The 26,980-nt window shown below is 48.9% G+C and overlaps 1 protein-coding gene across 1 annotated transcript; it reads left to right on the plus strand.

Annotated features, from left to right (window-relative positions):
• Positions 1 to 1,121: 1,121 nt before the first annotated feature.
• LOC123186875 (probable protein phosphatase 2C 37) lies at positions 1,122 to 11,253 on the plus strand. Its single transcript, XM_044598550.1, has 4 exons — positions 1,122 to 1,735; positions 2,310 to 2,705; positions 6,971 to 7,076; positions 10,514 to 11,253. Exons 1-4 carry the CDS (start codon positions 1,286 to 1,288, stop codon positions 10,867 to 10,869), a joined length of 1,308 nt encoding a protein of 435 aa, XP_044454485.1. The 5' UTR covers positions 1,122 to 1,285; the 3' UTR covers positions 10,870 to 11,253.
• Positions 11,254 to 26,980: the final 15,727 nt, after the last annotated feature.

A 26,980-nucleotide genomic window follows, 5' to 3' on the forward strand; every position in this document is an offset into this window, starting at 1 on the left:
AAAAAATCGGATGAAAAAACGAACCGGGAGCACGGTTTTTTCCCTTTCCGAAAGAGGTACGCCCGTGCCTCTCGCGAAATCACAACCGTGCCTCTCGTGGAAGGAAAAAAAAATAGAAAACACGTTTTTTTTGTTTTTGAGAGGCACGGCCGTGACTCTCGTGAAAGCAAAACAGTGACTCTCGCGAAAGAAAAAAAACTGAAAACGCGTATTTTTTTCTCTTTCCAAGAGGCACGGCCGTGACTTTCGCGTAAACACAACCGTGCCTCCCGCGGAAGCAAAACCGTGACTCTCACGAAAGAAAAAAAACAGAAAACGTGTTTTGTTTTTCCCTTTCCGAGAGGCACGGTCGTGACTCTCGCGAAAGCACAACCGTGTCTCTCGCGGAAGCGAAACCGTGACTCTCGCGAAAGAAAAAAAAAATAAAAACGCGTTTTTTTCGTTTCCGAAAGGCACGGCCGTGACTCTCAATAAAGCACAACCGTGCCTCTCGCGGAAAAAAAATCGTGACTTTCGCGAAAGAGGAAAAACACACCATTTAAAAACCATTTAAAAAACTAAGAAAGAATACTCCACTTTTCAGTTTTTTTTTCGATTTTTTTAATCGGAAAGCTAAGAAAGACCGGGAGAAATCCAAAATGTCGAAAAAACCATTTAAGAAACTGAAAACGTGTGTGGCAAAATTAAAAAAAACAAAATTCAAAGAAAGTATCCAGAACGTGACACGTGGCGAATGACTGAAAGAGCGTAAATGACGCTGATTGTTGCGAGGCTCCCGAAGAAGTGTTGGTTAACCAGTTGCTCCCGAAAACGAAGATGATATGTCGGCTCAGTCTCTCGGAGGTGCTCATAGGGGTAGGGTATGTGTGCGTTCATAGAGATGAGTGTATGCGCGTGTATATGAGCGCTTGGGTCTGTACTAATGTTAAAAAAAAAAGAAAACGATTGAGCGCATCCGGCACGGGGCAGCCAAACACGAAGGCAGGCAGGCATGTGCGGGTGGTCCGGTTCGCGTGACACGTGTCGCCACGTCGCCCCGCATGTGGGCCCCGGCGGGTTTCGGACGTGACGCGAGACAGAGGAACACAAACCCACTTGCTCCTCCTCTTCCCTCTTCTCTTCTTGCTCCTCCTTTGAAGCCAACCCAAAGCAGACTCTCTCTCTCTCTCATGGGAAGAGTCGCTTCCGCTCTGCTGCTGCTCCGGTACCTGCAGCCACGCGCCTCCGTGTGAGTCCTCTTCCAACCCCGTCTGACCGCCCGCCCGATCCATCCATCCATCCATCCATGGTGATGGCCAGCGCCGGCGTCAACAACATGCCCTCCCACCAGATGGGGGAGGGGCACATCGACTCCGAGGAATGCCGCCTGCGCAGGCGCAGGCGCAGCCGCCTCAACGCCCACCACGCCTCCTCCGCCCCGGCCCCCGGCCCCGCCGAGGAAGGGGAAGTAGTGCAGTCCCCGCCGCCCTCCTCCGACTCCTCCTCCGAGTCCGCGCCGTCCTCGCAGAGCGCTGCCGAGGAGGGCTCTGACGCGGTTGTCGCGGCGGCGCCCCAGCAGCTGCCCTCCTCCAAGGAGAAGGAGAAGAGATGGCCCGTGTCGTTCGGGTCGGTGGCGCTGGCGGGGCGGCTGCGGGAGATGGAGGACACGGTGTCGCTGCACCCTAGCTTCTGCGCCTGGGCCGACGGCTCGCCCATGCACCTCTTCGCCGTCTTCGACGGCCACGGCGGCCCCCACGTACGCCACGCCATGCCTGTGCCATACCATGCCGCCTCACTTACTCAATCAATTGTCTAATCCAATCTAATGCGTAGCTACAAGTTTTTGCTTAGTAAGTAGAGTAACTAGCTACAAGTTTTTGCTTAGTAAGTAGAGTAATTAACTGGACTAGTCCCCAGTCCAAAGAGAAGAGAATTGAAGGTACACGCGGCTTGATTGATTATGCAAAGGAAAAGCTGCCTGCCTGCAGCATCCAATCCGATCCAGCATGAGATGAGATAGTGTAGCGCCACGTCCGCATGCATTTCGCTGTCGAATACTACTCGCTAGAGTGCTTGCATTCCTTCTAGGAAGACCTCCTTCCATCCACCTGGCCACCAATGACCTGGCCACATTCCAGCAGCTTCCACTCCACATCCACATCCACCTCCAGCTCCAGCTCGACACGTAGCATGCAGCTTCCTAATAGGAGTACTACATTCCTTGCTTGCATTGATTCATTCCCTCCTTCCGGTCTCCATCTATCTAAATCACTTGTAAACGCACGCTTGCTTATGATGGAATGGATGAAATGCATGAATGCTCGATGCAGGCCGCGGCGCTGTGCAGGGAGCAGATGCACGTCATCCTCGCGGAGGAGATGGCCGGCGCCGCGGCAGCCTTCAACAACCGGCAGCAGTCGGAGGAGCAACCGGCGGAGGCGTCGGCGTCGTCGGAGCAAGTGGCGTGGCGTGGCGCTCTCTCCAGGAGCTTCGCCCGGGCGGACGCGCTGGCGGTGTCGGCGTGCGCGTGCGGGCGCGGGAGCACTGCGAGTGTGCCCAAGTCGTGCTCCTGCCTGCTGTCGTCGGCGCAGAAAGGCGCCATCGTGGGGTCGACGGCCGTGGTGGCGCTGCTGGTCCGCGACCGCCTCATCGTGGCCAACTGCGGCGACTCCCGCGCCGTGCTCTCACGAGGTGGCGTCGCCGTGCCGCTCTCCCAGGACCACAAGGTACGTGAGTCCTCCTTGTCCTTGCTTCCCCTAATTCTGGACTGTAGACGTACGTACGTATGTAGGTGTGCCGCATCTCTAGCTATTTGGGTGCAATGCATGATTGCATGTCTCGCCCTCGCTCGCTCGCTCGTGTGTTACGTACTCCCTCCGTCCCATACATAATACTTCCTCCGTTCCTAAATATTTGTCTTTTTAGAGGTTTCAAATGGACTATCATATACGGATGTATATAGACATATTTTAGAGTGTAGATTCACTCATCTTGTTCCGTATATAGTCACTTGTTGAAATCTCTAAAAAGACAATTATTTAGGAACGGAGGGAGTATGTCCCATAATATAAGAATATTTTTATACTAATATAGTGCTAAAAATGCTCTTATATTACGGGACGGGAAGAAGAAAGTACTCCCTCCATTTTTATTTATTCTGCATATTAGGTTTGACTGAAGTCAAACTTCATAAAATTTGATCAAGTTTATAGAAAAAATACGAACATTTATCATAACAAATCTATATGATAAAAAAGTACATTCAATAATGAATCTAATGATATTAATTTGTTATTGTACATGTTAATATTTTTGTTGAAACACTTTGTCAAAGTTCACAAAGCTTGATTTTGATCAAAGCTAATACGTGGACTAAATATTATCTTTGGTGTATACTCGCTGTTAGTGAGACCCGCGTGTTTGCGTGGACAAGTGAGCATTTTTTGTACTCCCGCCGGCCGGCCAACGGACGAGGAGTCGAGGGTTGACCGTGCGTTGACCGGCCAGCGGAGGCCCACCGATGAAAGGAAAGCCAAAGTCAAAGGTGAAGAGGTGTCGGCTCTCGGGAGTTTATGAGCGAGAAGATGCTTAAGGTGAGGAGGTGGTCACCGGCGGGGCGTAGCTAGCTACTTATGTTTTGTTCAGATTCTGTTCGTTTGAGTAGGGATTTGGGGTCGTGTCTGGGCGTGTCCTGAGATGCGGTGGCCGGGCGCCAAGCGCGCGGCCGCATCCATTTGCCCCATCCTATTCGTGTCTATTTAAAAAACCAAAAGAACGTTTCAAATGCCAAGTCCTAGTTCAGGCCAGCGGTCCCGATTCATCACGCCGGCAACAGAGCCAGCGCCCTACACGTCCATCGCCGGCATTAGTCAGCGGCCGGCAACACAACCAGCCTCCAAAATAAATAGTTATCCTCGCCCGCAACACAGCCGGCCACCAAAATAAATATTTCCTAGCCGACACACAGCCAGCGGCCCAGCGGACGGGTGGCACCTATGCTAGCCTCCAAAACGAACGGCCACGGCCAATCGGATGACCTAATTCAAGCCTTCAGCGTCGAGCATCTCCTTCTGCTTGGCCTCGAACCAGGCCCTCGTCTTGTCGCTCATCTTCGACAAGTCCATGCTCATGATCGCAAGGGTCACCTCCTTCGCTTTAGTGGCGGCATTCGTGGCCTCAATGTCGAGCTGCCTCTGCCTGGCCTTGACGTTGTCGGCCTCGATGTCGAGCTGCCTTTGCCGGGCCGCCTCCTTCATGTCGAGCTGCCTTTGCCGGGCCGCCTCCTCCATGTCGATCTTCCTCCTCTTGGCCGCCTCGTCCATCTCAAGCTTCTTTCTTTGAAGGTCTAGGTATTGCTTCATTTGCTCCTCCTTGCTCTGCCGCTTCTTCTCGTCCCTCACATCCTTTTGGGACATCATGCCATGCAAAGTGTCATGCAATGCCATGGATGAGGCATCACGTATGTCATCTACCTTGGAGTTGGTCTTGCCCTTCGGCCTCTTCAACGCCTCGCCATCTCCACCTCTGGCGAACTTGGTCGTCTTTAGTCCTCTCTTTCTTTGTAGTTCACGATATTGGTTCTTGAACTTAGGGCAATTGTTGATGATCGTCCAACAATGCGTAAGAGTGAATGGCTTGTCATTATGACGGCCTTGAATGCCTCCAAAGATTGAAATGCCTAAACCACATGATCAACAAGTGAACATGCAAACATATACACGGCCGAAGTCTCATGGCCGTAGCAAGAAAAGGGCTGGGAAGAGAAGAGCATACCATGTCCCCAACGCCGAGACCACTCACGGGCCGTGCTTCAACGCTCTCAAATGCGGCGCAATACTTGTTGCACTTTTGTTGGATGAACAACCATCTCTTTTGAATCGAGCCGATGCCACGGTTTCTTGTAAATTGGTAGGGCTCAAACATCTTCCTTTCATGGAATGTTTTGTGGACTCTTGTCCAAAGAACAATGCCCTTTTGTTGCGCGCTGGTCCTTGGATCTTGGCTATTCTTCATCCAAACTTGGCAAATCAACTTGTCCTCATATTGTGTGTATGAACCCGTGCGAATGCTCTTCCTCGTCTTTTGTGCTTCCGCTCTTTGGGTGAGCTCGTCGATGAACAATGGCTCGCCACTAATATCAACGTCATTGCCTTCTTCTTCATCACCATCACCTTCGGCATAGATGTCATCGTCTTCATGCCACGAGTCACCATGGTCGTAGTCAGCATGGTCGTCGGCTCTTCATCGGGCACGTACTGGGCGCGGCCATCCTGACTTTGGGTCTCCTCGGGGTCATAGGCACGGCCATGCCCACCCTCAAAGATCACGTCCTTCATGTACTGGTTGTAGAAGGGGTCGGGCATTCCGTCAAACAAGACGCGGGGGGCCGGCATGGTGCCCGTGAACGGTGCCCGTGCTTGCTTTCTTTGCATCTCGACGGATGCCCGGCCGCCGCTGCTGAACCCAGGCGTGACGTTGAGGTCGATGATGGCCGCGGGACGCGGTGTGGACGGCGCGAACAAGCCCACGTCCGGCGACCCCGAGAAATGGGTCTGGCCGTCGTGTCTTGGCGGAGGAAAGCCGGTCGACATGGGCGCGGTCCGCGACTGGCAGTGCGGAGGCCGGGCGACCGACGAGCCTGTGCTCGCGGGGCCGGCGGACGCTGCGGGAACCCGGCCGGACGGCCCATGCCAAGCATGAGGAGGGCGTGCGCTTTGTTGACAAGGTCCTCCTTCTCGTCGACCACGACCTCCATTGCATCGCGCTGGGCAGTGAACTTGGCGGCCGCGGCATTGACCTTGACGACCGCTCTCCGCTCCTTCCTCTTCGCCGATTCCGCGTCCAACTTGGCTATCTCCTCCGGCGTGCACTCCGACCGCGGCTTCCTTGGCGCCTTGGCCGCCTTCTTCTTCACCTTTATGGGCGGGTCGACGGCCAGGCCACCGAAATTCGGGGGGGGGGGGGGCGTCGGCCATGGACGGGGGAGAGAGGGGGTGGGCGGGAGGGACGTGGGAGGGTTTGTGGAAAATGGCGCGCGCCAAATGGGGCACGGGGGGTTTTTGGTTTCTCCCACCGACAGGCGGGCCAGGGAAGGACAAGCTCGTGCGTCCCACTCGTCTCCGCGCTGTCGGATTCATCCCAAAACCGGCGCAAACTTAGGCTGCAGATGGGTCGAAAGCGGACACAAAGCGGACAAATGTCCGTTTGCGGTCGCGCGCTGGGCCGTCTGGTTTTTCCGTTTTATCTCAAACAGACGGGGACGAATAGAAAAGGGTCGCGCGGTGGAGTTGGCCTTAACTCCGTCCTATCCGTACGTACGTGGCACGCAAAGCAAAGGAAGAAACTTTCTTTGTTGGGGATGCAACAGTATAATAAGTAAATAAAGGAAGAAACTAATAACCTGCACGCCACTAGGTACGTACGTATGTAATCAATCTTGCTCTGCTTGGGTTGCAACATGCTAGCGGAATATGCAGTGGCGTTGCTGTGATTATATTTATGTACTGTAGGAAGGAGGCTCATACATACAGTACTTTTGTTTGTGGAATACGTACGTACGAGTAGTAGTAGCTCATATATACAGTAACTTTGTGGGCCTCTTCTCTTGTCTGGCTGGGCTGGGATTAGATTAGGTTAGTAGTAGCTCATACGCCCGCCACGTGGTGGTGGTGAGATTAGATTCCTAGGCTAGGCTGGAGGGAGGGGAGGGGGTCGCTTTCCCCATCGCCGGTGGTGAGGATACACGTGTTGTTGGTGCGGCTCAAAGGAAAGCCACGTGGGGTGACGGCAGTGGCGGGTGTGGGATTCAAAGCTAGCTAGCCGGGTGGGGCCCATCCACAAAGAAGGAAGGAAGGGCATCCATCTCTCGTCTACTATTATTTTTTTTTTTTTGCGTGGACTCTCGTCTACTATTATGCAATGCAATGCAATGCGATGCAAATGCTACTAATAATAACTAACCAACAAGGACGATGACGATGGATATATGCAGCCGGACCGGCCGGACGAGATGGCGCGGATCAAGGCGGCCGGCGGCAAGGTTATGTACATGAACGGGGCGCGCGTCCGCGGCATCCTCGCCATGTCCCGAGCGCTAGGTACGTACGCACTACGCACCCTTCCCTTCCTTTCCTTTCATTTCCTTTCCTTTCCTTCCTATATATAACTTGACCTATATATATATATATATATGTCTTCAATTTTCCGGCAAGTTGATGCATCAAGTTAAGGACTAGCAGGTCAATCTGCATCTACTCGCGGCTGATAGGCTTAATTCTAATGGGAATGGGAATGGGAATGTTTAGCCCCACCTCCCCTCTAATTCTCTCCATTTCACCCTATTTCTAATGGGAATGGGAATGGGAATGGGAATGTGGCATTAGAGTGAGGTGTCGATCCAAGACCATGTAAGCTTCACTGGGTGCTCGATCGCATCACTCGTGGCCCACCCCTTCCATGCAACCAAGTCATCGGACGGTCAAGCGGTGTCACGATGTGAAGAAAGCTACTTAATTAATGAATTTCTTTTTTTCCCCGCAAAAAAAAGAAGGAAGCTAGTGGTGCGCCGTTCAGCCAGCTGACTCGGAGCAACAATCATGTCTGGAGCCTCCTCATGAGCTAGGGTGGAGATGGAGGCCCGTGGTCGGTCTGTCTGTCTGTCCTTTTTTTTTTGTTGAGAAAAGGCCCGTGGTGGTCTGTCGGGTGCCATCGAATTCGGCGACGCGCATGCCACCAGGACCAGGGTGGGAGATCGTATACATAGGCCGTGTTTGGTTGCCCGTATAGAGCCCACCTAGGCCCGCACGGGAAGCAAGAGGCTTGTTTGTTTGTTTGGTTGGTTTCACTATTGAGTCTGCATCGCACGCTTCTTAGAGCAGCCCCAGAGGCTGGCTCGGTGAAAAGGCAGGAATCGACAGTTTCTTGCGAGCCAGGCCGAGGCGAGCGCACGCCAGCGGGCCCTTGCACGAGCGGAGACGGGAGGGATGCTAGGTGATTACTTGATTTCTTCTTCAACCTTCATTAAGCTCCTATCTAATCTCCTCCCTCTGATCTACAAAACGGTGCTTCGATTTGAGGTAAGCTCTACAAAAAAAGATGCACCTCGATGCTACGGTTCCATTCAGGTGATCGGTTCGTAGTTTTGTCGGCCATAAGTTCTTAATCTCGTCTTCTCGTTTGGAGCTATTCTGGACGAATTTTGTCAGATTAGTCGCGCACGGTTGATCATTTGAAATTTCCTTTGACCAGCAGCCTAATCTTGCAGTTCCTCACAACATTCGTGTTGTAAGTTTTTGGTTTCGACGATCGTAGCTTCATCTCTTTAGCAGCAGTCTACTGCACTGACGCCGCCATGTCGAGCTCCTCTGTCCTCTGCTCAGAGCCCTCCTATTCACCTCTCTTGACGCCGAAGCCCTTCCCCTTGATCTCCTTGCCCAAGTCCTACTACACTAGAGTCATTTCCGGCGTCGCTCATCTCGTCCTACACTCTGTTGTTCTCCTACTGCACTGACGCCGCCATGTCTAGCTCCTCTGTCCTCTGCTCAGAGCCCTCCTATTCGTCCCTCTCGACGCCGAAGCCCTTCCCCTTGATCTCCTTGCCCACGTCCGACTACACTAGAGTCGTTTCCGGCGTCGCTCATCTCGGCCTACACTCTGTCCTCCTCCTACTGCACTGACGCGCACACTGCTTCTTGTGTCCTCTGCCTCCGTGCACATTGCGGTTCGCCTGCGCCGCCGACGGGGCCGATCATCTTGGCCTCTTCTCTCTCGCCCTACTACACTTGAGTCATTTCCGGCGTCGATCATCTCGGCCTCCTCTCTCGTCCCTTGCACCGACGATACCATGGCGCGGGCACTGCATTCTCCTCTTCTGCCGACTGTCTTTGCGCGAGCACCGCAACTAGTTCGCCGACGGTGTCGCTCGCCGTGCCGCCGACGGGGTCGCTCGTCCACGACTCCATGCTCGTCATGTCGGACACGGGCCACAGCCACTATCCACCGCAGTCGTCATGGTCGAACGCACACTGCATTTCTTCTCCCCCTTCCTCTGCTAGCTCTTAACCCTATGGGCTAAGTGCAAGTGCTAGCTCTTAGTCATACCCCATGCGGGCAATCAAACAACGTGTAGTTGTATGTGCCGAGACAATGCAGGCAAACAAACAACATGCCAAAGTTGATCCACTGATGCAGACAGTCCATATGCAGGCAGTGCATATGCAGGCAACCAAACAAGTTGCAGATGTCGCATATGAGACTGTTTTTCGAGAGCCAGCCTGAGTGGAGAAATGTATGCAATGCGGCATGCATGCCACCAGGATGTGTCGTTTCGTCGCTTCACACACGTGGTCTTGCTCCCATTAACAAGGAGGGGTGATCATTAACACTATAATATCGTATCAGAAAGGGGCAATGTTTGTCGTGTTGTGTTGTTGCCTTCTTATATATGGAAACAAATGTATGATAAAATGTTGCTTTGCATCTCGCTACCACCATCCATCTATATCTACTACCAATAAACAACCGCCGGCTTAGGGTCTTCGGCCAATTACAAAGAGTAGTCATGTTAACCTTTCCGCTGAAAACAAAATATGTGTGAAATAATTTAAGTTTGGTGGATGCCAGAATGGTCCTTCCTTCCTTTTTAAGTTTCATGCTTATAATTATAAAAGATAGATACGGGTTGTGACTCATGGTGTACTTTCTATAAAACTTAGGTATATATCCTCTACACTTTTTGTTTGCTACTTCTTCTTCTTCTTCTTGTTTTGTATATTGGATAATGAGTGACAGAGATGGGAAAAGGATAACACCATCTTCCAATGGGTGACCTCCCGGTACATACATATGTCACTTTTGCTGTTGTTGACAAGATAAATAATTTGGTCACATCTTCGGCCTCTAAAACTAATGGCCATCACTAGCAGTGACCTGATGAGTTGTGCCATACCAATTGGTTAATTATCAAAGAAATTGACCATATATATGAACCGTGTCCATCCATCACACGCCAGCCACTCAAGGTCCAACACTCTGGCGCCTCGCGGTGTATATTTATAGAGCAGTTCCAGATAGTTACATTATCAGATAGTATATGACAGTAGACAACAACCACAGAAAAATGGAGTGGACAAGAAGGACACACATGTTCGTCTCCGATTCATCGATGTTGAAAGTGTTTTTTTTTTCAGTTTATTACCTTTCCTGAAGGTAGCAATCATATAAGTAGTCAGGATAGATGACTTTATTGGACTGCCAATTAGATCTTGTGCTATTTGCCGAGTTACCTTGGATCAAGTCGTGCTACTTTATGCTCAAGTTTACCAATGGTAGCAATCATAATGTTATGAACAGGGTACTTGTCGTTAATTTGATTTTAATGTGAGAGCAGTTTTTCTAACTATTTTGAAAAGAGGGCAAAAAAGCAGAGACTTGAAGTTTGTTCATGTCTACAACAATTTATTTCTTGTCTCACTATATATATTGTTGTGAAGCATGAAGTATTCGATCTTGTTTGACATTAAAGTAATTCTTGCAGGGCACAGGCTCCTGAAGCCAGAAGTGATATGCGAGCCAGAGATCAGCATAACCGAAAGGTGCGAGGACGACGACTGCCTAATCCTCGCCAGCGACGGGCTGTGGGACGTGATCTCCAACAAGGTGGCCTGCGACGTGGCACGACAATGCCTGGAAGATGGGAGCCCGACCAGAGCTCCTGCTGCAGCAGGGAGCAGCGAAGCCACTCCCAGCAGCAGCGGCAGCGCACCGGCAGTTTCCCAGGAGGAAGAGCCCCGGTGCTTCCGCGCAGCGGCCCTCCTCGCGAGGCTGGCCCTAGGGAGGGAGAGCTCCGATAACATTAGCGTGGTGGTGGTTGATCTGAAGGCGAGGGGTTAGCTAGCCTAGCTAGGTAGATGAGATCACCATATTCATAGTATCTCCTTAATTTGCAACTTAGACCGACTTGGTAGCTAGGACCTAGCTCTCTGCAATCAATGCATTCCTGGCAAATTAAGCAGCAAAAGCTCGATCTGAGGTTTTCTTTGTTCTTTGGGTTTTTTCTTTTCTTTTTTGGGGCTAGTTTTTGGGTGGTCGGTCGGTCGGTTTTATTCGGCCAAAAAGAGTCTTTTCTTCTTCTTCTTCTTCTTCTTCTTCTTCTTCTTCTTCTTGGTAATTTGGAATGGATGGATGAGATGAAAAAGGGACACAGATAGACAGATGGAAAGATGTATAAATGGATGATTGCAAGCAAATGTACGTACAAAATATTTTGCAGAGTCACTGGGTTGTTGATTTCCTAAATTTGTGGTTGGCACCGATGGAGGTTTGTACTAGACATTTTAAAGCATGCTTATTAATTCTGCAGTCGCTGAAAGAAAGAAAGAAAGAAAGGAAGAGAAATGATCTTCCAAGAGCAACCGATTGATGTGATGTTGGAGGTGATTCAGTTGAGGCAGCATCATATATAGGTGTTGCCATGTTTATTTATGTATGTATGTATGTATGTACACCCAGTTCAGACCCAGGTATTGAAACTGAAACTGAAACTGAACGCCACTCATAACTCATTATGTAAGTTTACTTTCTTCTGAGCACATCACTCATAGCTCATTATGTAAGTTTATTACTTTCTTCACATAAGTTTGGAGCAAATGTTTCCTTTCTATATGGTTTTGTTCATTATGTATTGTGTTCCTAGATCCTGGGGTCAATTCTCTGCTCCAAACTCAAGAAACCTGTATTGTATTGTATTGTATTGTATTGTATTGTCTGACGAAACTGAATTCTTGTAATAGCTTATATATACACTTACAACTGACGAAACTGTATTGTATTTTTTACAACTTGGACAGCAGCTGTAAAGTAAACTGGCATGCCCCGACCACGACGAGGTGGTGGTGGTGGTGGTCTACTACGGGCAGGGGAGACGGCGCTCCCCTAATGCAGGTGCAGGTGCAGGTGCAGATGGCGTAAAGAGGAGGAGAGGAGGAGGTGCCGGTGATCGGCAACGGCAACAGCGTGTCGGCGGCCGGCGGAGGTGCAGGTGATCGATTCACCAGCTGAAGAAGTTTGTCTAAAAAAAAGGGATCCGAACACTTTCGCTGTTGGAATTTTGCTAGTAGGCCTTTGGCCCAAAGCCTAATTAAAATTCTGAAATTCTCTTGGCCCATTCATGCACACATGTGAGCGGAGTGAGTGAGGCTAAAGTTTAGTCCCACCTTAAAAGTTGAGAGAGAGTTGCACCTCTTTATAAGGTGAGCTCTTCTACCACTTGTATGAGCATGAGAAGAGGAGACCTACACGCGCGCTCCTCCTCCTCGCTCGCCTCGTCACGACGCGCCGCGGGTTGCGGGATTGAGTCGAGGACAGAGCTATGCACGTTGTCTATATTTTTGCTGCATACGAAAATTAATGAATCATTAATTAATAATTAACGGACGCGTTAATTACTGAACCGTTTTCGATTCTTTTGGATCGTGACGACTCGGACGTGGGGTTTACTCCCACGACCTATCCGGCCCGCAATATATAGTCAGGCAGACGTCTACCCTAGCCGCCGCTTTGTATGATTTCTCATCACCGTTCCAGATCATTGCGCCGCCAAGCTAGTCTTCTCCATCCCTCCTTCCGGCGTGCACCACGAGAAGGGACAACAGGCCTCCGGAACCCCGCCTCTCGTGATCCTGTATGGGAGAGGGGTGATCAGGTTTTTGGGAAGCGCACTCGCGCGACTGCTGGCAGCGACGACTTCGCGAACGATGACTTCTTCTCCGACCTCGGCAACCTCATCCTCGACGACATGGGTGAGAACATTAACGCCGGCGGTGCTGCAGCCGCTGCACCGTATGTGATTCTATCCTTCCTGTTCAAGATCGTGGTAGAATTCATGTTTCTAGTATGTGCCCTAGATGTGATATGTTCATCTGCTATGCTAGTTCGCATGATTAGTTTAATCTCGGCTGCTGTGGTCATGATTTATATTATGTTTATTCGGATTAAATCTCGTAGTAATTTGCTCATATTTCCAACAATCCAAAAACCTGATTATAGGCAATTTACTCCGAGTGGTTTTGCTACGCATCTGGAACCGCCTGCCTTTAAGGGGGCGCAATATAAGAGGTGGCGCACGAGAGCAGTCTACTGGTTTCAGACCATGGGCTGCTATGATGCCACCAAGGGCAAGCCTGAGGGCGATCTTAATCCAGCACAGCTGAAAGCTTTTGAGAAGATCGATACCCTCTTTAAAGGCGCTCTTCTGAGTGTTCTTGATGACTCCATTGTGGATTCGTATATGTCGTTTGACAACGGCAATGACATGTGGGCTGCGCTCGAGGCCAAGTTTGGTGCCTCGGACGTCGACAGCGAGTTGTACGTCATGAAGCAATTCTATGACTACAAGATGACTGATGAGCGCCCTGTTGTACAGTAGGCTCATGAGATACAGTCGCTCGCAAAAGAACTTGAGTACTTCAAGTGTGTGTTGCCGGACAAATTTGTTGCCGGAGGCATCATTGCCAAGCTTCCACCTTCGTGGAACAATTTTGCTGCTTCCCTGAAACACAAGAGACAGGAGTTTTCCGTTGCGGATCTCATTGGTACTCTTGATGTTGAAGAGAAGGCGAGAGCAAAGGACACACGTGCTCGAGTTGCTGAGGGAGGTTCTAGTGCCCACATGGTACAGAAGAAGAACTCCCAGCCCAACAAGTACAAAAACAATAAGAACAAAACTCAGGGCAAAGGCAAGTTTGATACAAAGAACAAGCCATCACATTCTACCAACTTCAAGAAGAATTCTCATAAGAAGGGGAAGGGACTTTGCCATGTCTGCGGTGATCCTAATCACTGGGCTCCGAAGTGTCCTAACCGCTTTGAGGAGCGCGAACATGAGAAGAGCGGCAAGTCCACTAATGTTGTCATCGGTGATACTGATATGAAGGAATCAGGGTACGGTATTTTTCCTACCATCCTTTCAGTATTTCAATCCCCTAATTGGTTAATTGACACCGGTGCCAATGTACATGTTTGTGCTGACGCCTCCATGTTTTCTTCTTACCAGGCAACAGGGACTTCACCCATGCTGATGGGGAACGGTCACATGCCATCGTTCGCGGTGTTGGTACGGTTGATCTGAAGTTTACTTCGGGGAAGACTGTGCATCTGAAGAACGTTCATCATGTGCCGTCCATCAATAAAAATCTCGTTAGGGGTTCCCGTTTATGTCGAGATGGTTTTAAGTTGGTTTTCGAATCCAATAAAGTTGTAATTTCTAAGTGTGGACAATTTGTTGGAAAAGGCTATGAGTGCGGAGGCTTGTTCCGCCTATCTTTGTCAGATATTTGCACTAAAGTTATTAATAATGTTTGCCACAATAATGAGTCTGATATTTGGCATTCACAACTCTGTCATATTAACTTTGGTTGCATGACGCGGTTAGCCAATATGAATTTAATTACGAAAATCTCTACTGTCAAAGGCTCCAAGTGCCAAGTATGTGTGCAAGCTAAGCAACCTCGCAAGTCCCATAAGACTGCAGAGGCAAGAGACTTGGCGCCACTAGAGCTTATACATTCTGATCTTTGTGAGATGAATGGCGTGTTGACAAAAGGTGGAAAGAGATACTTCATGACGTTGATTGATGACTCCACTAGATATTGTTATGTGTATCTTCTGAAATCAAAAGATGAGGCTTTGACTTTCTTTAAAAACTATAAAGCTGAGGCAGAGAACCAACTTGATCGAAAAATTAAACGGTTTAGGTCCGATCGTGGTGGAGAGTATTTTTCCAATGAATTTGATCTGTTTTGTGCGGAACATGGTATAATCCATGAGAGGACGCCTCCCTACTCACCCCAGTCAAATGGGGTAGCCGAAAGAAAGAAACGAACTCTAACTGATATGGTTAACACCATGTTAGACACTTCGGGTCTATCCAAGGAATGGTGGGGGGAGGCGCTAATGACTACGTGTCATGTCCTAAACCGAGTTCCCACAAAGCATAAGACCATGACTCCATTTGAGGAATGGGAAAGGAAAAGGTTGAAACTCTCTTACCTACGTACTTGGGGTTGTTTGGCGAAAGTCAATATACCAATTCTCAAGAAGCACAAGCTTGGACCAAAAACCGTGGATTGTGTTCTTCTGGGCTATGCTTTTCATAGCATCGGCTATAGATTTTTGATAATAAAATCTGAGGTATCCGACATGCATGTTGGTACGATTATGGAATCAAATGATGCAACTTTCTTTGAGGACATATTTCTTATGAAGGATATGTCGAGTTCATCAAATCAGGAGATACCTACTCCATCTAGTGAGGAATTCACTGTAATTCCTGAACCCACCATTGCGATGGAACACATTGAGAATCCTGTTGAGGGTAACAATATAACTCCTGTGAGAAGTAAGAGACAGAGGGCTGCAAAGTCTTTTGGTGATGATTTCATTGTGTACCTCGTGGATGACACACCCAGGACTATTTCAGAAGCCTATGCATCTCCTGATGCTGACTACTGGAAGGAAGTTGTACGTAGTGAGATGGATTCCATCTTAGCTAACGGTACCTGGGAGATCACTGACCGTCCATATGGGTGCAAACCTGTAGGATGTAAGTGGGTGTTCAAGAAGAAGCTTAGACCTGATGGTACGATTGAAAAGTACAAGGCATGGCTTGTGGCCAAGGGTTATACCCAGAAAGAAGGTGAAGACTTCTTTTATACTTACTCACCCGTGGCTAGACTAACCATTCGGGTGCTACTATCACTGGCTGCCTCACATGGTCTTCTCGTTCATCAAATGGACGTTAAGATGGCTTTCCTTAATGGAGAGTTGAAGGAGGAAATTTACATGGATCAGCCAGATGGTTTTGTAGTACCTGGTCAGGAAGGAAAGGTGTGCAAGTTATTAAAGTCTTTATATGGCCTTAAACAAGCTCCTAAGGAGTGGCATGAGAAGTTTGAAAGAACATTAACTACTGCCGGCTTTGTAGTAAACGATGGTGACAAGTGCGTGTACTATCGCTATGGTGGGGGCGAATGAGTTATTCTTTGTCTGTATGTCGACGACATATTGATCTTTGGAACCAAACTTGATTTAATCAAGGAGGTTAAGGATTTCTTATCTCGCTGTTTTGAGATGAAGGATCTAGGAGTAGCTGATGTTATCTTAAACATCAAGCTATTGAGAGATGAGAATGGTGGGATCACACTACTTCAGTCTCATTATGTGGAAAAGGTCTTGAGTCGTTTTGGGTATAGCGACTGCACGCCTTCTCCAACTCCATATGATGCTAGTGTGTTGCTTCGAAAGAATCAACAGATTGCTAGAGATCAACTGAGGTATTCTCAGATTATTGGCTCGCTTATGTATTTGGCGAGTGCCACGAGGCCTGACATCTCTTTTGCTGTGAGCAAGCTGAGTCGGTTTGTGTCAAAACCGGGAGATGATCATTGGCATGCGCTTGAGAGAGTTATGCGCTATTTGAAAGGCACCGTGAGCTATGGGATTCACTACACCGGGTATCCAAGGGTACTGGAGGGTTATAGTGACTCAAACTGGATATCTGATGCTGATGAGATTAAGGCCACAAGTGGTTATGTTTTTACACTTGGTGGTGGCGCTGTTTCCTGGAAGTCTTGCAAGCAGACCATCTTAACGAGGTCAACTATGGAAGCAGAACTCACAACATTAGACACTGCCACTGTTGAAGCAAAGTGGCTTCGTGAACTCTTAATGGACTTACCTATGGTTGAAAAACCAATACCCCTATCCTGATGAACTGTGATAATCAAACTGTGATCGTCAAGATAAACAGTTCTAAGGAAAATATGAAGTCATCAAGGCATGTGAAGAGGAGACTAAAATCTGTCAGAAAATTGAGGAACTCCGGAGTTATTACGTTGGATTATATCCAAATGTCGAAAAACTTGGCAGATCCCTTCACAAAGGGTCTATCACGCAATGTGATAGATAATGCATCGATGGAGATGGGTTTGAGACCCACCGCATGAGTTGTCCATAGTGGTAACCCACTCTATGTGATCGGAGATCCCGTGAAGTAGAAGTGGGAGACAAGTTGTTGGTCAGCTGGGAGGAGAGTATCCTTATATTAATTATCCCACTCCGTGAAGATGCAATACTCTCCTGATCTGCATGGCAGGTTGATACTTATCTTAATGTGTTCCAAGTGGCTTATTTGGGTAAGCAGAGATGTTGTCCTGCAGAACATCTTCTGAGGAACACACCTATATGAATTTGACTGTCAACGTCGCAGTCTGTGAGAATTGGGTGTTCTCTCATAAATTCATGAAAGGCCCTGGAGTATGACGTATACGCTCCACCCGCGGGGAAGCCTTGCGGCAGCCCAGTATCGGTCAAGAATTTGTGTGAAACTAGTTTCACAGAAAACTTGTAGTTCAAGGCATAGTCCACTATTCAAGTTGTGATCTAGTGTAGCATAAATTTCTAAGTGGAAGTTCAACTTCACAGTCTCCACTAAGCACCGATATATAAAACAATGTTTTGGAACTAAATGATGAGATGTGCCAATGAGACTTTGTGGGGGATTGTTGGAATTTTGCTAGTAGGCCTTTGGCCCAAAGCCCAACTAAAATTCTGAAATTCTCTTGGCCCATTCATGCACACATGTGAGTGGAGTGAGTGAGGCTAAAGTTTAGTCCCACCTTGGAAGTTGAGAGAGAGTTGCACCTCTTTATAAGGTGAGCTCTTCTACCACTTGTATGAGCATGAGAAGAGGAGACCTACACGCGCGCTCCTCCTCCTCGCTCGCCTCGCCACGCCACGCCTCGTCACGACGCGCCCCAGGTTGCGGGATTGAGCCGAGCCGAGGACAGAGCTATGCACGTTGTCTATACCCGGCCCGCAATATATAGTCAGGCAGACGTCTACCCTAGCCGCTGCTTCGTATGGTTTCTCATCACCGTTCCAGATCATTGTGCTGCCAAGCTAGTCTTCTCCATCCCTCCTTCTGGCGTGCACCGCGAGAAGGGACAGCAGGCCTCCGGAACCCCGCCTCTCGTGATCCTGTACGGGAGAGGGGCGATCAGGTTTTTGGGGAGCGCACTCGCGCGACTGCTGGCAGCGACGACTTCGTGAACGACAACTTCTTCCCCGACCTCGGCAACCTCATCCTCGACGACATGGGCAACAACATCAACGCCGGCGGTGCTGCACCCGCTGCACCGTATGTGATTCTATCCTTCCTGTTCGAGATCGTGGTAGAATTCATGTTTCTAGTATGTGCCCTAGATGTGATATGTTCATTTGCTATGCTAGTTCGCATGATTAGTTTAATCTCTGCTGCTGTGGTCATGATTTATATTCTGTTTATTCGGATTAAATCTCGTAGTAATTTGCTCATATTCCAACATTCAGTGCTATTAGATTTGAATCGCACGATCACCAGCAACCCCGCGTACTGATCCGTTTCTCCCGCGATCAAGTCGTTCGCTAGCGACCCCACGTTCTTAAAGCAGCTCTAAGCCTGCCTCACTGGAAACGTCCGAATCGGCAGTTTCTTGTGAGCCAGGCTCGAGCGATGCTCGCAAGCGCACGTGGGTGGCTCGGCTCATACGTGTTTCCAGATGATCATCTCCCTAACCTTTCCCAATCCCTCTCCTCTCTGAGCACCTCATCTCTGAGCACACCCTCGCCTACTTTGCTCGCTTCCTAGGTCGTGCCTTCCGCCTCCTGCCGCCGGCGCAGGCGCGGGCATCCCATCACCGGACCTCCGCTGTCGTGGGTTTGTCACGGCAGATGTCCTGGACTTAGTCGTGGAGCCATCGCTAAGAGTTAGCTTAAAGGGGTTAAACCAGACAAGGGACACGTGGGTTTTTATACTAATTCGGCCCCTTCGATGAAAAGGTAAAAGCCTACGTCTAGTTGTGTTTGGTATTGCTGGGGTTTCGATGACCAGGGAGCGAATCCGCTTTGCCTGGCTCTCGAGTTGTTGTCTGTTGTCCCTAAACCCCTGCCGGGTCGTCCCTTTATATACACAGGTTGACGCCTGCCGGTTTACAGAGTCCCGAGGCCGGATCATAAACGTGTCCGGCTCGGTTATAAGAAAGTCAGTTTACATCTACAGCCCTTAACTCACCTTTGGGCCTTGGGCCTTCGTAAAGCGCCACCATCCTTACATCTTCATGGGCTTTTGATCTTCTTGGAGTTAATCCGGCTACTCCTGGCCGGTTTACGTCCAGTAGTAATATCCCCAATATTAGGCCCAGATTGATTTGAACTTGTTCATGTCAATCTTCAACATTTAGAAAAATTCTTCCCTTGCATCTTCACCTTGATCTTGTAAACCGCCGTGACATCATACTCCAGGATCATGTTAAATCGCCATGACGTCATCTTGTTATTTAAAAATGATACATCTCACCTTCAGTTAATGAGCCTCCGACAATCGAGGCGACCTCTCCTGTTAGGTATCCAATATTCCGGCCCCTTGATTCTCGTGCCTGTTACCTCCTCCCTTTACCTTATAAATAGGGCCACGGGTCATTTCCTTTTTCCCCCTCCATCTCTTCGCTTCTTCTTCCTCCTTGCGATGCCTCTTCACCCGAGCGCCGCCGCCGTTGCCGAGCTCCGCCTCTGCATCTCCGTTGGCCGCTGCATCGACCTAGTTGCACTAGATAGCCGCAGCGTAACTCCGTTTGCTTCAACAATCGCTGTAAGATCTTCCCTTTCCTCCTCTATAGATCTACCTAGGGTTTCAGTGTTCGTGAATGTTCATCGAAGCTCCGGCAACTGTTCTTCCCTGTTCCTCCTTAGTCCATGGAAAACCCTCAAACTTGATGTATTTCGTGTAGTAGCTATAGCGTTCCTTATCTTTTGCTATCACAATAAACCCTTATGCGCATAAAAAATGATCTGGATCTTTGTGAACTGCTTCGGGACCAACCTTTTTAGGTCTAAATCTTTTTGTTTTTCCTGTCTTACGATAGATCCAAAATTTCCATGTAATCTTGTGAAACCTGTTTTACCTTACTTAGTCATTCCTGCCCTAGATCTGTATCTTCTTCATCACATAGGCGGTTTACCTTTGTAGAAAACAATCTATCACATACCATTAGTCCCCTTGTAAACTGGCAACCCCTTGATCTCCGTTATCATATTCCGGTTTAATAATATGTGTATATATCTTTTCCCACTTATCGCCTTGTCATTCGTAATTATATCATCCTCAGGTTTACCAATTTCACATACTTGGATTCCTTTATTCTGTTGCACCTTATGCATCACTATGAATGAATTGTAAACCGGCATTTCTTTCCAGCTTTTCACTTGCAATGGCCAAGCAATTTTATTCCTGCAACTGGGCTCCCTCCCGGGTTACTGAGGAACAACTGAATGGTATCGTTAATATCGGCACCTTACCAAAGAAGAATGAGATCGGTTGGCGTGTTCATGGGTCGGAAAATCCTCCCACCCCTAAGCAGGGTGAGGTAGTGGTGTTTGTTGATCACATAGGCCGTGGTTTTAAACCGCCCGGGTCAAAGTTTTTCCGGGATGTGCTTGCCAGCTTTCAACTCCACCCTCAAGATATTGGACCCAACTCGGTATCCAATATATGCAACTTTCAAGTTTTCTATGAAGCGTACCTCCAAGAAGAGCCAACTATGGAGCTGTTCCCGGATTTCTTCCATCTGAACTGGCGCACTGAATTTGTAGATGGACCCAATACTGAACTCGGTGGCGTCTCCATTCAAAAAAGAAAAGAGGTTGAATTTCCTCATGCCAAGCTGCACAGTCACCCCAAAGAGTGGAATCAAACTTGGTTCTACTTTCAATACACCTCTGAAGGAAATATGCCCTAGAGGCAATAATAAAGTTATTATTTATTTCCTTATTTCATGATAAATGTTTATTATTCATGCTAGAATTGTATTAACCGGAAACATAATACATGTGTGAATACATAGACAAATAGATTGTCGCTAGTATGCCTCTACTTGACTAGCTCGTTAATCGAAGATGGTTGAGTTTCCTAGCCATGGACATGAGTTGTCATTTGATTAACGAGATCACATCATTAGGAGAATGATGTGATTGACTTGACCCATTCTGTTAGCTTAGCACTTGATTGTTTAGTATGTTGCTATTGCTTTCTTCATGACTTATACATGTTCCTATGACTATGAGATTATGCAACTCCCGTTTACCGGAGGAACACTTTGTGTGCTACCAAACGTCACAACGTAACTGGGTGATTATAAAGGTGCTCTATAGGTGTCTCCAAAGGTACTTGTTGGGTTGGCGTATTTCGAGATTAGGATTTGTCACTCCGATTGTCGGAGAGGTATCTTTGGGCCCTCTCGTTAATGCACATCACTTAAGCCTTGCAAGCATTGCAACTAATGAGTTAGTTGCGGGATGATGTATTACAGAATGAGTAAAGAGAGTTGCCGGTAACGAGATTGAACTAGGTATTGAGATACCGATGATCGAATCTCGGCCAAGTAACATACCGATGACAAAGGGAACACCGTATGTTGTTATGCGGTCTGACCGATAAAGATCTTCATAGAATATGTGGGAGCCAATATGAGCATCCAGGTTCCGCTATTGGTTATTGACCAGAGACGTGTCTCGGTCATGTCTACATAGTTCTCGAACCTATAGGGTCCGCGTGCTAAAGTTTCGATGACGGTTATATTATGAGTTTATGGTTTTTGATGTACCGAAGGTTGTTCGGAGTCTCGGATGTGATCACGGACATGACGAGGAGTCTCAAAATGGTTGAGACATGAAGATTGATATATTGGAAGCCTATATTTGGATATCAGAAGTGTTCCGGGTGAAATCGGGATTTTACCGGAGTACCGAGGGGTTACTGGAACACCCCCCCCGGGGGGGCTTAATGGGCCACAGTGGGCCTTTGTGGAGAAGAGGAGAGGCGGTCAGGGCAGGGCCACGCGCCCCTTCCCCCTAGTCCGAATAGGACAAGGAGAGGGGGCGGCGCCCCCTTTCCTTCCTCTCTCCCTCCTCTTTCCCCCTCCACTCCTAATCCAACAAGGAAAAGGGAGGGAGTCCTACTCCCGGTGGGAGTAGGACTCCTCCTGGCGCGCCCCTCCTGGCCGGCTGCACCTCCCCCCTTGCTCCTTTATATACGGGGGCAGGGGGCACCCTAGAGATACAACAATTGATCGTTTGATCTTTTAGCCATGTGCGGTGCCCCCCTCCACGATAGTCCACCTCGATAATACTATAGCGGTGCTTAGGCGAAGCCCTGCGTCGGTAGAACATCATCATCATCACCACGCCGTCGTGCTGACGAAACTCTCCCTCAATCGGCTGGATCGGAGTTCGAGGGACGTCATCAGGCTGAACGTGTGCTGAACTCGGAGGTGCCGTACGTTTGGTACTTGATCGGTTGGATCATGAAGACGTACGACTACATCAACCGCATTGTGCTAATGCTTCCGCTTTCGGTCTACGAGTGTACGTGGACAACACTCTCCCCTCTCGTTGCTATGCATCACCATGATCTTGTGTGTGCGTAGGATTTTTTTTGAAATTACTACATTCCCCAACAACCTCCCCTGAAGACGAGAATCCTCTGCCGGGTTACCATGCCCACCGGCTTGCCAATACTCATCCATTTCCACAACGCCTAAGTGCCCAGGAACGGGCCCCGTATGCACCTCAACTCGCCAAGCTGAGAGCCTTCTTGGCGAACGGTTTAACATGTGTAGAATTTGTCCGTTGTTGGATATCTTGGAGCATCTTGCCGTTAAGTCGCCGCTCCGGCTTACTGTGCGAGTATACCGGTGAAGTAGAAGACTCCCAATGTCATATCAATATTCAGCTAACAGATGAAGAGGTCACTGATGCCGTTAAGAAGATATTGAATGAATCGGAAGCTATCTGTCGCCAAACCGGACTAGACCCTTTTTACACGCAAAACGAACCGCCTGCTGTGAGTATTGTTCCTCTGCTTCACACTCGATATCTTTAGACTGTACAATCCTTGAATACCCTTCTTTTTTACTTTTAAACATGGTGATGATCCGTTTTGGAAGAAGAAACCTCAAGAGAAAGCGGCAAAAACTGCCCGCCCTAAAACCAAAGTCGTCAATAAAACCACAAAGCGGAAGGCACCTGAACGCATCAGTATGGAACTGAACGACGACCCGGATGAACCGGAAGTTGAGGTAGAACTTGCTTCACTTGGTTCACTTTTCATGCATCTCATTGACAATGATACTTATTAGGAGGACGTGGAGGGCAGCCAAGCTGACGATGTAGAGGTAATTATCCTTTCCTCCGGTTCAGACTCTATGCCAACACAAAAAATCCGTCAAGCGGTCTGGAAAGTAAGCTTTTCTCATCCTCTTGCTCACTTGGATCCAACATTTATTTTGAAGACGCAGCAGCACGAGGCTCGCCGCACAACCCGGCACAGCGGCCAAAAGGTCACTTCAGCCGGTTTACGAGATACCCCGGTTCGAAAGTGCCGATCTGAGGTTTCACCCACTTCTGACACTTCTTGTCCCAAGGCAGGCTATTTCCGACAACCTCTTAATCCGTCCGATTCGAATTATCAGGTGACACCTCCTTCATCCTCCGGCGAGTCAACAGCGACCCAACTTCCTCCTCTCAAAACTGTAGCTGGGTAAGTACTTCAACCCCTTATTTTGATGTTTTCATACTTTATATGTTATGCTTAATTTTCACATCTTATTATATTTTTGAGCCAAAGCCAGACCCAGCAAAAAGGTTCGGGTGAACAATCCGCCAATAGACCAGGTGGTCATTGAACCGGAGCAAACGGTTGAACCAGAACACACGGTTGAACCGGAGGGTCCGAATCCTGAAGCTACCTTTGATGAACCACCCCCTCAAGATCACAATGCCGATGAACAACCAGAAGTTGACACTGTCGTGCCTGATGATGAACCGGCAGATCCAAGCCAGGTTGATGATAGATCTTCTAGTCCGGTGAGAGCTACTGACACCCCATCAACTCCAACAAAGACTACTGGAGAAAAAGAAGGCGAAGTTATCATTACTAGTATTGGTCACACCTCCCCTAGCCATCCTGTAATTTTGGCCAAACATAGTGCCAAGGAAGAACGTGCTGCCATGGAAAAAGGCAAATGGAGCACCGACTTGTCAAGCTATGCCAATCTCAGCGCTCAAGAACTCCACTCTGGTTTTCTAAACCGTCCGCACTCAAACCGTGATTATGAAGCCGGTTTGGTGAATCTGATGAAGGAGCGCTATGAGGTATTTTCATCACTTCCCCTTTCCTAAATCAAATTTGTAAATATCAACTCAAGTAGCCCCCAAGGGCCGGTTTATGATAACAATCATAAATCGGGACTTTGTAATATCTCAATCCTTGCATGCTGATCCTCCATATGTCAAGTGATCTTTGGAAACAAACCGGTACTTTATCATTGTATTCCTGTAGATTTCATCGGTGTAGCCCCCAAGGGCCGGTTTATCTTTCCAAGGTAAACGGGGTCTTGAATCAATGCGTCAACTTTTGAACAGATGTACATTAGCCCCTAAGTGTTAAGGATAATGCTTGCATTGTACTTGAGACTTGTGAAAAATATGTTGATGATAGAGCAAATAGGCATTAGCCCCTAAGGGAGTCCTGGATTAGGGGGTCTCCGGACAGCCGGACTATATCCTTTGGCTGGACTGTTGGACTATGAAGATACAAGATTGAAGACTTCATCTCGTGTCCGGATGGGACTCTACTTGGCGTGGAAGGCAAGCTAGGTAGTACGGATATGGATATCTCCTCCTTTGTAACCGACCTTGTGTAACCCTAGCCCTTTTCGGTGTCTATATAAACCGGAGGGTTTTAGTCCGTAGGACAACACACAATCATACCATAGGCTAGCTTCTAGGGTTTAGCCTCTCCGATCTCGTGGTAGATCAACTCTTGTAATACCCATATCATCAAGAATAAATCGAGCAGGACGTAGGGTTTTACCTCCATCAAGAGGGCCCGAACCTGGGTAAAACATTGTGTCCCCTGCCTCTGTTACCATCCGCCTTAGACGCATAGTTCGGGACCCCCTACCCGAGATCCATCTGTTTTGACACCGACATTGGTGCTTTCATTCAGAGTTCCTCTGTGTCATCGCCGTTAGGCTTGATGGCTCCCACTATCATCGATAGCGATGCAGTCCAGGGCGAGACTTTTCTCCCTGGACAAATCTTTGTGTTCGGCGGCTTCGCACTGCGGGCCAACTCGCTTGGCCATATGGCACAGATCGAAAGTCACGCCCCTGGCCGCCAGGTCAGATTTGGAAGCTTAAACTACAAGGCTGATATCCGCGGAGACTTAATCTTCGACGGATTCGAGCCCCTGCCTTGTGCGCCACGCGGTCATGATGAGTACGATTTAGCTCTGCCATTGGACAATGTTCAAGAAATCGCACCGGCAGCCGCTTTGACCCTCAATTCGGAGCCAGTTGCGCCTCCCATGGTCGGGTGGATAGACCCCGCCACAGAGGCCGTATCCCCAACGGCGATCGAGCCGAATATCGACCTTACCCTTCACGAGAGCCGTGTTGCTAAACTGCCGGATTTTTCTCCGGCCACGGACTCCGAATCGCCTGCGCCCGTTCCTATCGAATCCGGTTGGGCGCTGATCATGGAGTTTACCTCCGCGGATATTTTCCAGCACTCGCCCTTCGGCGATATGCTGAACTCATTAAGGTCTCTCTCCTTGTCAGGAGGATCCGGGCCGAACTATGTCTGGCAGGATTGGGATGCGGATGACGAAGAAATTCGCTGCCCACCCACCACCCACTTAGTAGCCTCTGTCGATGACTTAACCGACATGCTCGACTCCGACTCCGAAGACATCGACGGTATGGACGATGATGCAGGAGACGAACAGGAACCACTGCCCACATGGCACTGGACGCCCACTTCATCACATGATGTATACATGGTGGATACACCAAAAGAAGATGACGACGAGGAACGGAAGGACGCAACAAAGGGTTGTCCCCTCGAGAAGCAGTCAAAGCGGCGGCGTAAGCGCCGCCCCAAATCTCGCCTCGGCAGAAACAACAATCATATAGACCCAGCGTTAGAGCAGGGTGAACCATCGCCGGACCACGACAACATGGAGAATCAAACTGAACAACCCGACTCTGCCAAAGATAATAGTCCGGACGACATCACACCGGACAGACACCCGGAGCAATAGAATGCCCATCAAAGGCTTGTTGCCACCGCGAGGAGTCTAAAAAAGCAGAAGCAAAGGCTCAAGGCTGCGCAAGACACACTCAAAATCAGATGGAGTAAAGTACTCAACACATCAGCGAAGTACGGCGGTAATTGCCACACCAAGAGCTACCTGAAACGGAAGTTGCTACCTGAATTCGATGAGGAGGCCTTAGATCCCCCACAACCAAAAATTAAAACGGCCATCTGGCCGGATAGATGACCTCACGTCCAACATAGAGCGGCAAACAACGCCACACATAAGCCAATACGTGATCCACAGGAGGGCTCGCATCAAAAGGACGGCACAACCAGATCCATCTATGGACCACGCAAGCGCACTCCAGCATACGATGCAACACAACAAACATCCGAACACCACAGTACACCCAGATACAGGGGTGCCGCACACCCCCTATGTTTCACCGACGAGGTGCTGGACCATGAATTTCCAGAGAGATTCAAACCCGTAAACATAGAGGCATACGACGGAACAACAGACCCCGGGGTCTGGATTGAGGACTATATCCTCCATATCCATATGGCTCGAGGAGATGATCTCCACGCCATCAAGTACTTACCCCTCAAGCTCAAAGGGCCAGCTCGGCACTGGCTCAAAAGCCTTCCTGAAAGCTCCATTGGAAGCTGGGAAGAGCTCGAAGACGCTTTTCGGGCAAATTTTGAAGGGACTTATGTCCGACCTTCGGACACGGACGGTTTGAGTCATATAACTCAACAGCCCGGAGAGTCAGCCCGAAAGCTTTGGAACAGGTTTCTTACTAAAAAGAACCAA

Source organism: Triticum aestivum, chromosome 2A (assembly GCF_018294505.1).
Source record: "Triticum aestivum cultivar Chinese Spring chromosome 2A, IWGSC CS RefSeq v2.1, whole genome shotgun sequence".
Lineage (NCBI taxonomy): Eukaryota > Viridiplantae > Streptophyta > Magnoliopsida > Poales > Poaceae > Triticum > Triticum aestivum.

Excerpts from the sequence above, each read along its gene's own strand:
- LOC123186875 (XM_044598550.1), top strand. The coding sequence starts at position 1,286 with ATGGTGATGGCCAGCGCCGGCGTCAACAACATGCCCTCCCACCAGATG. Across the intron at positions 1,736-2,309 it reads ACGGCCACGGCGGCCCCCAC|GCCGCGGCGCTGTGCAGGGA; the intron begins GTACGCCACGCC and ends TGCTCGATGCAG. Across the intron at positions 2,706-6,970 it reads CGCTCTCCCAGGACCACAAG|CCGGACCGGCCGGACGAGAT; the intron begins GTACGTGAGTCC and ends GGATATATGCAG.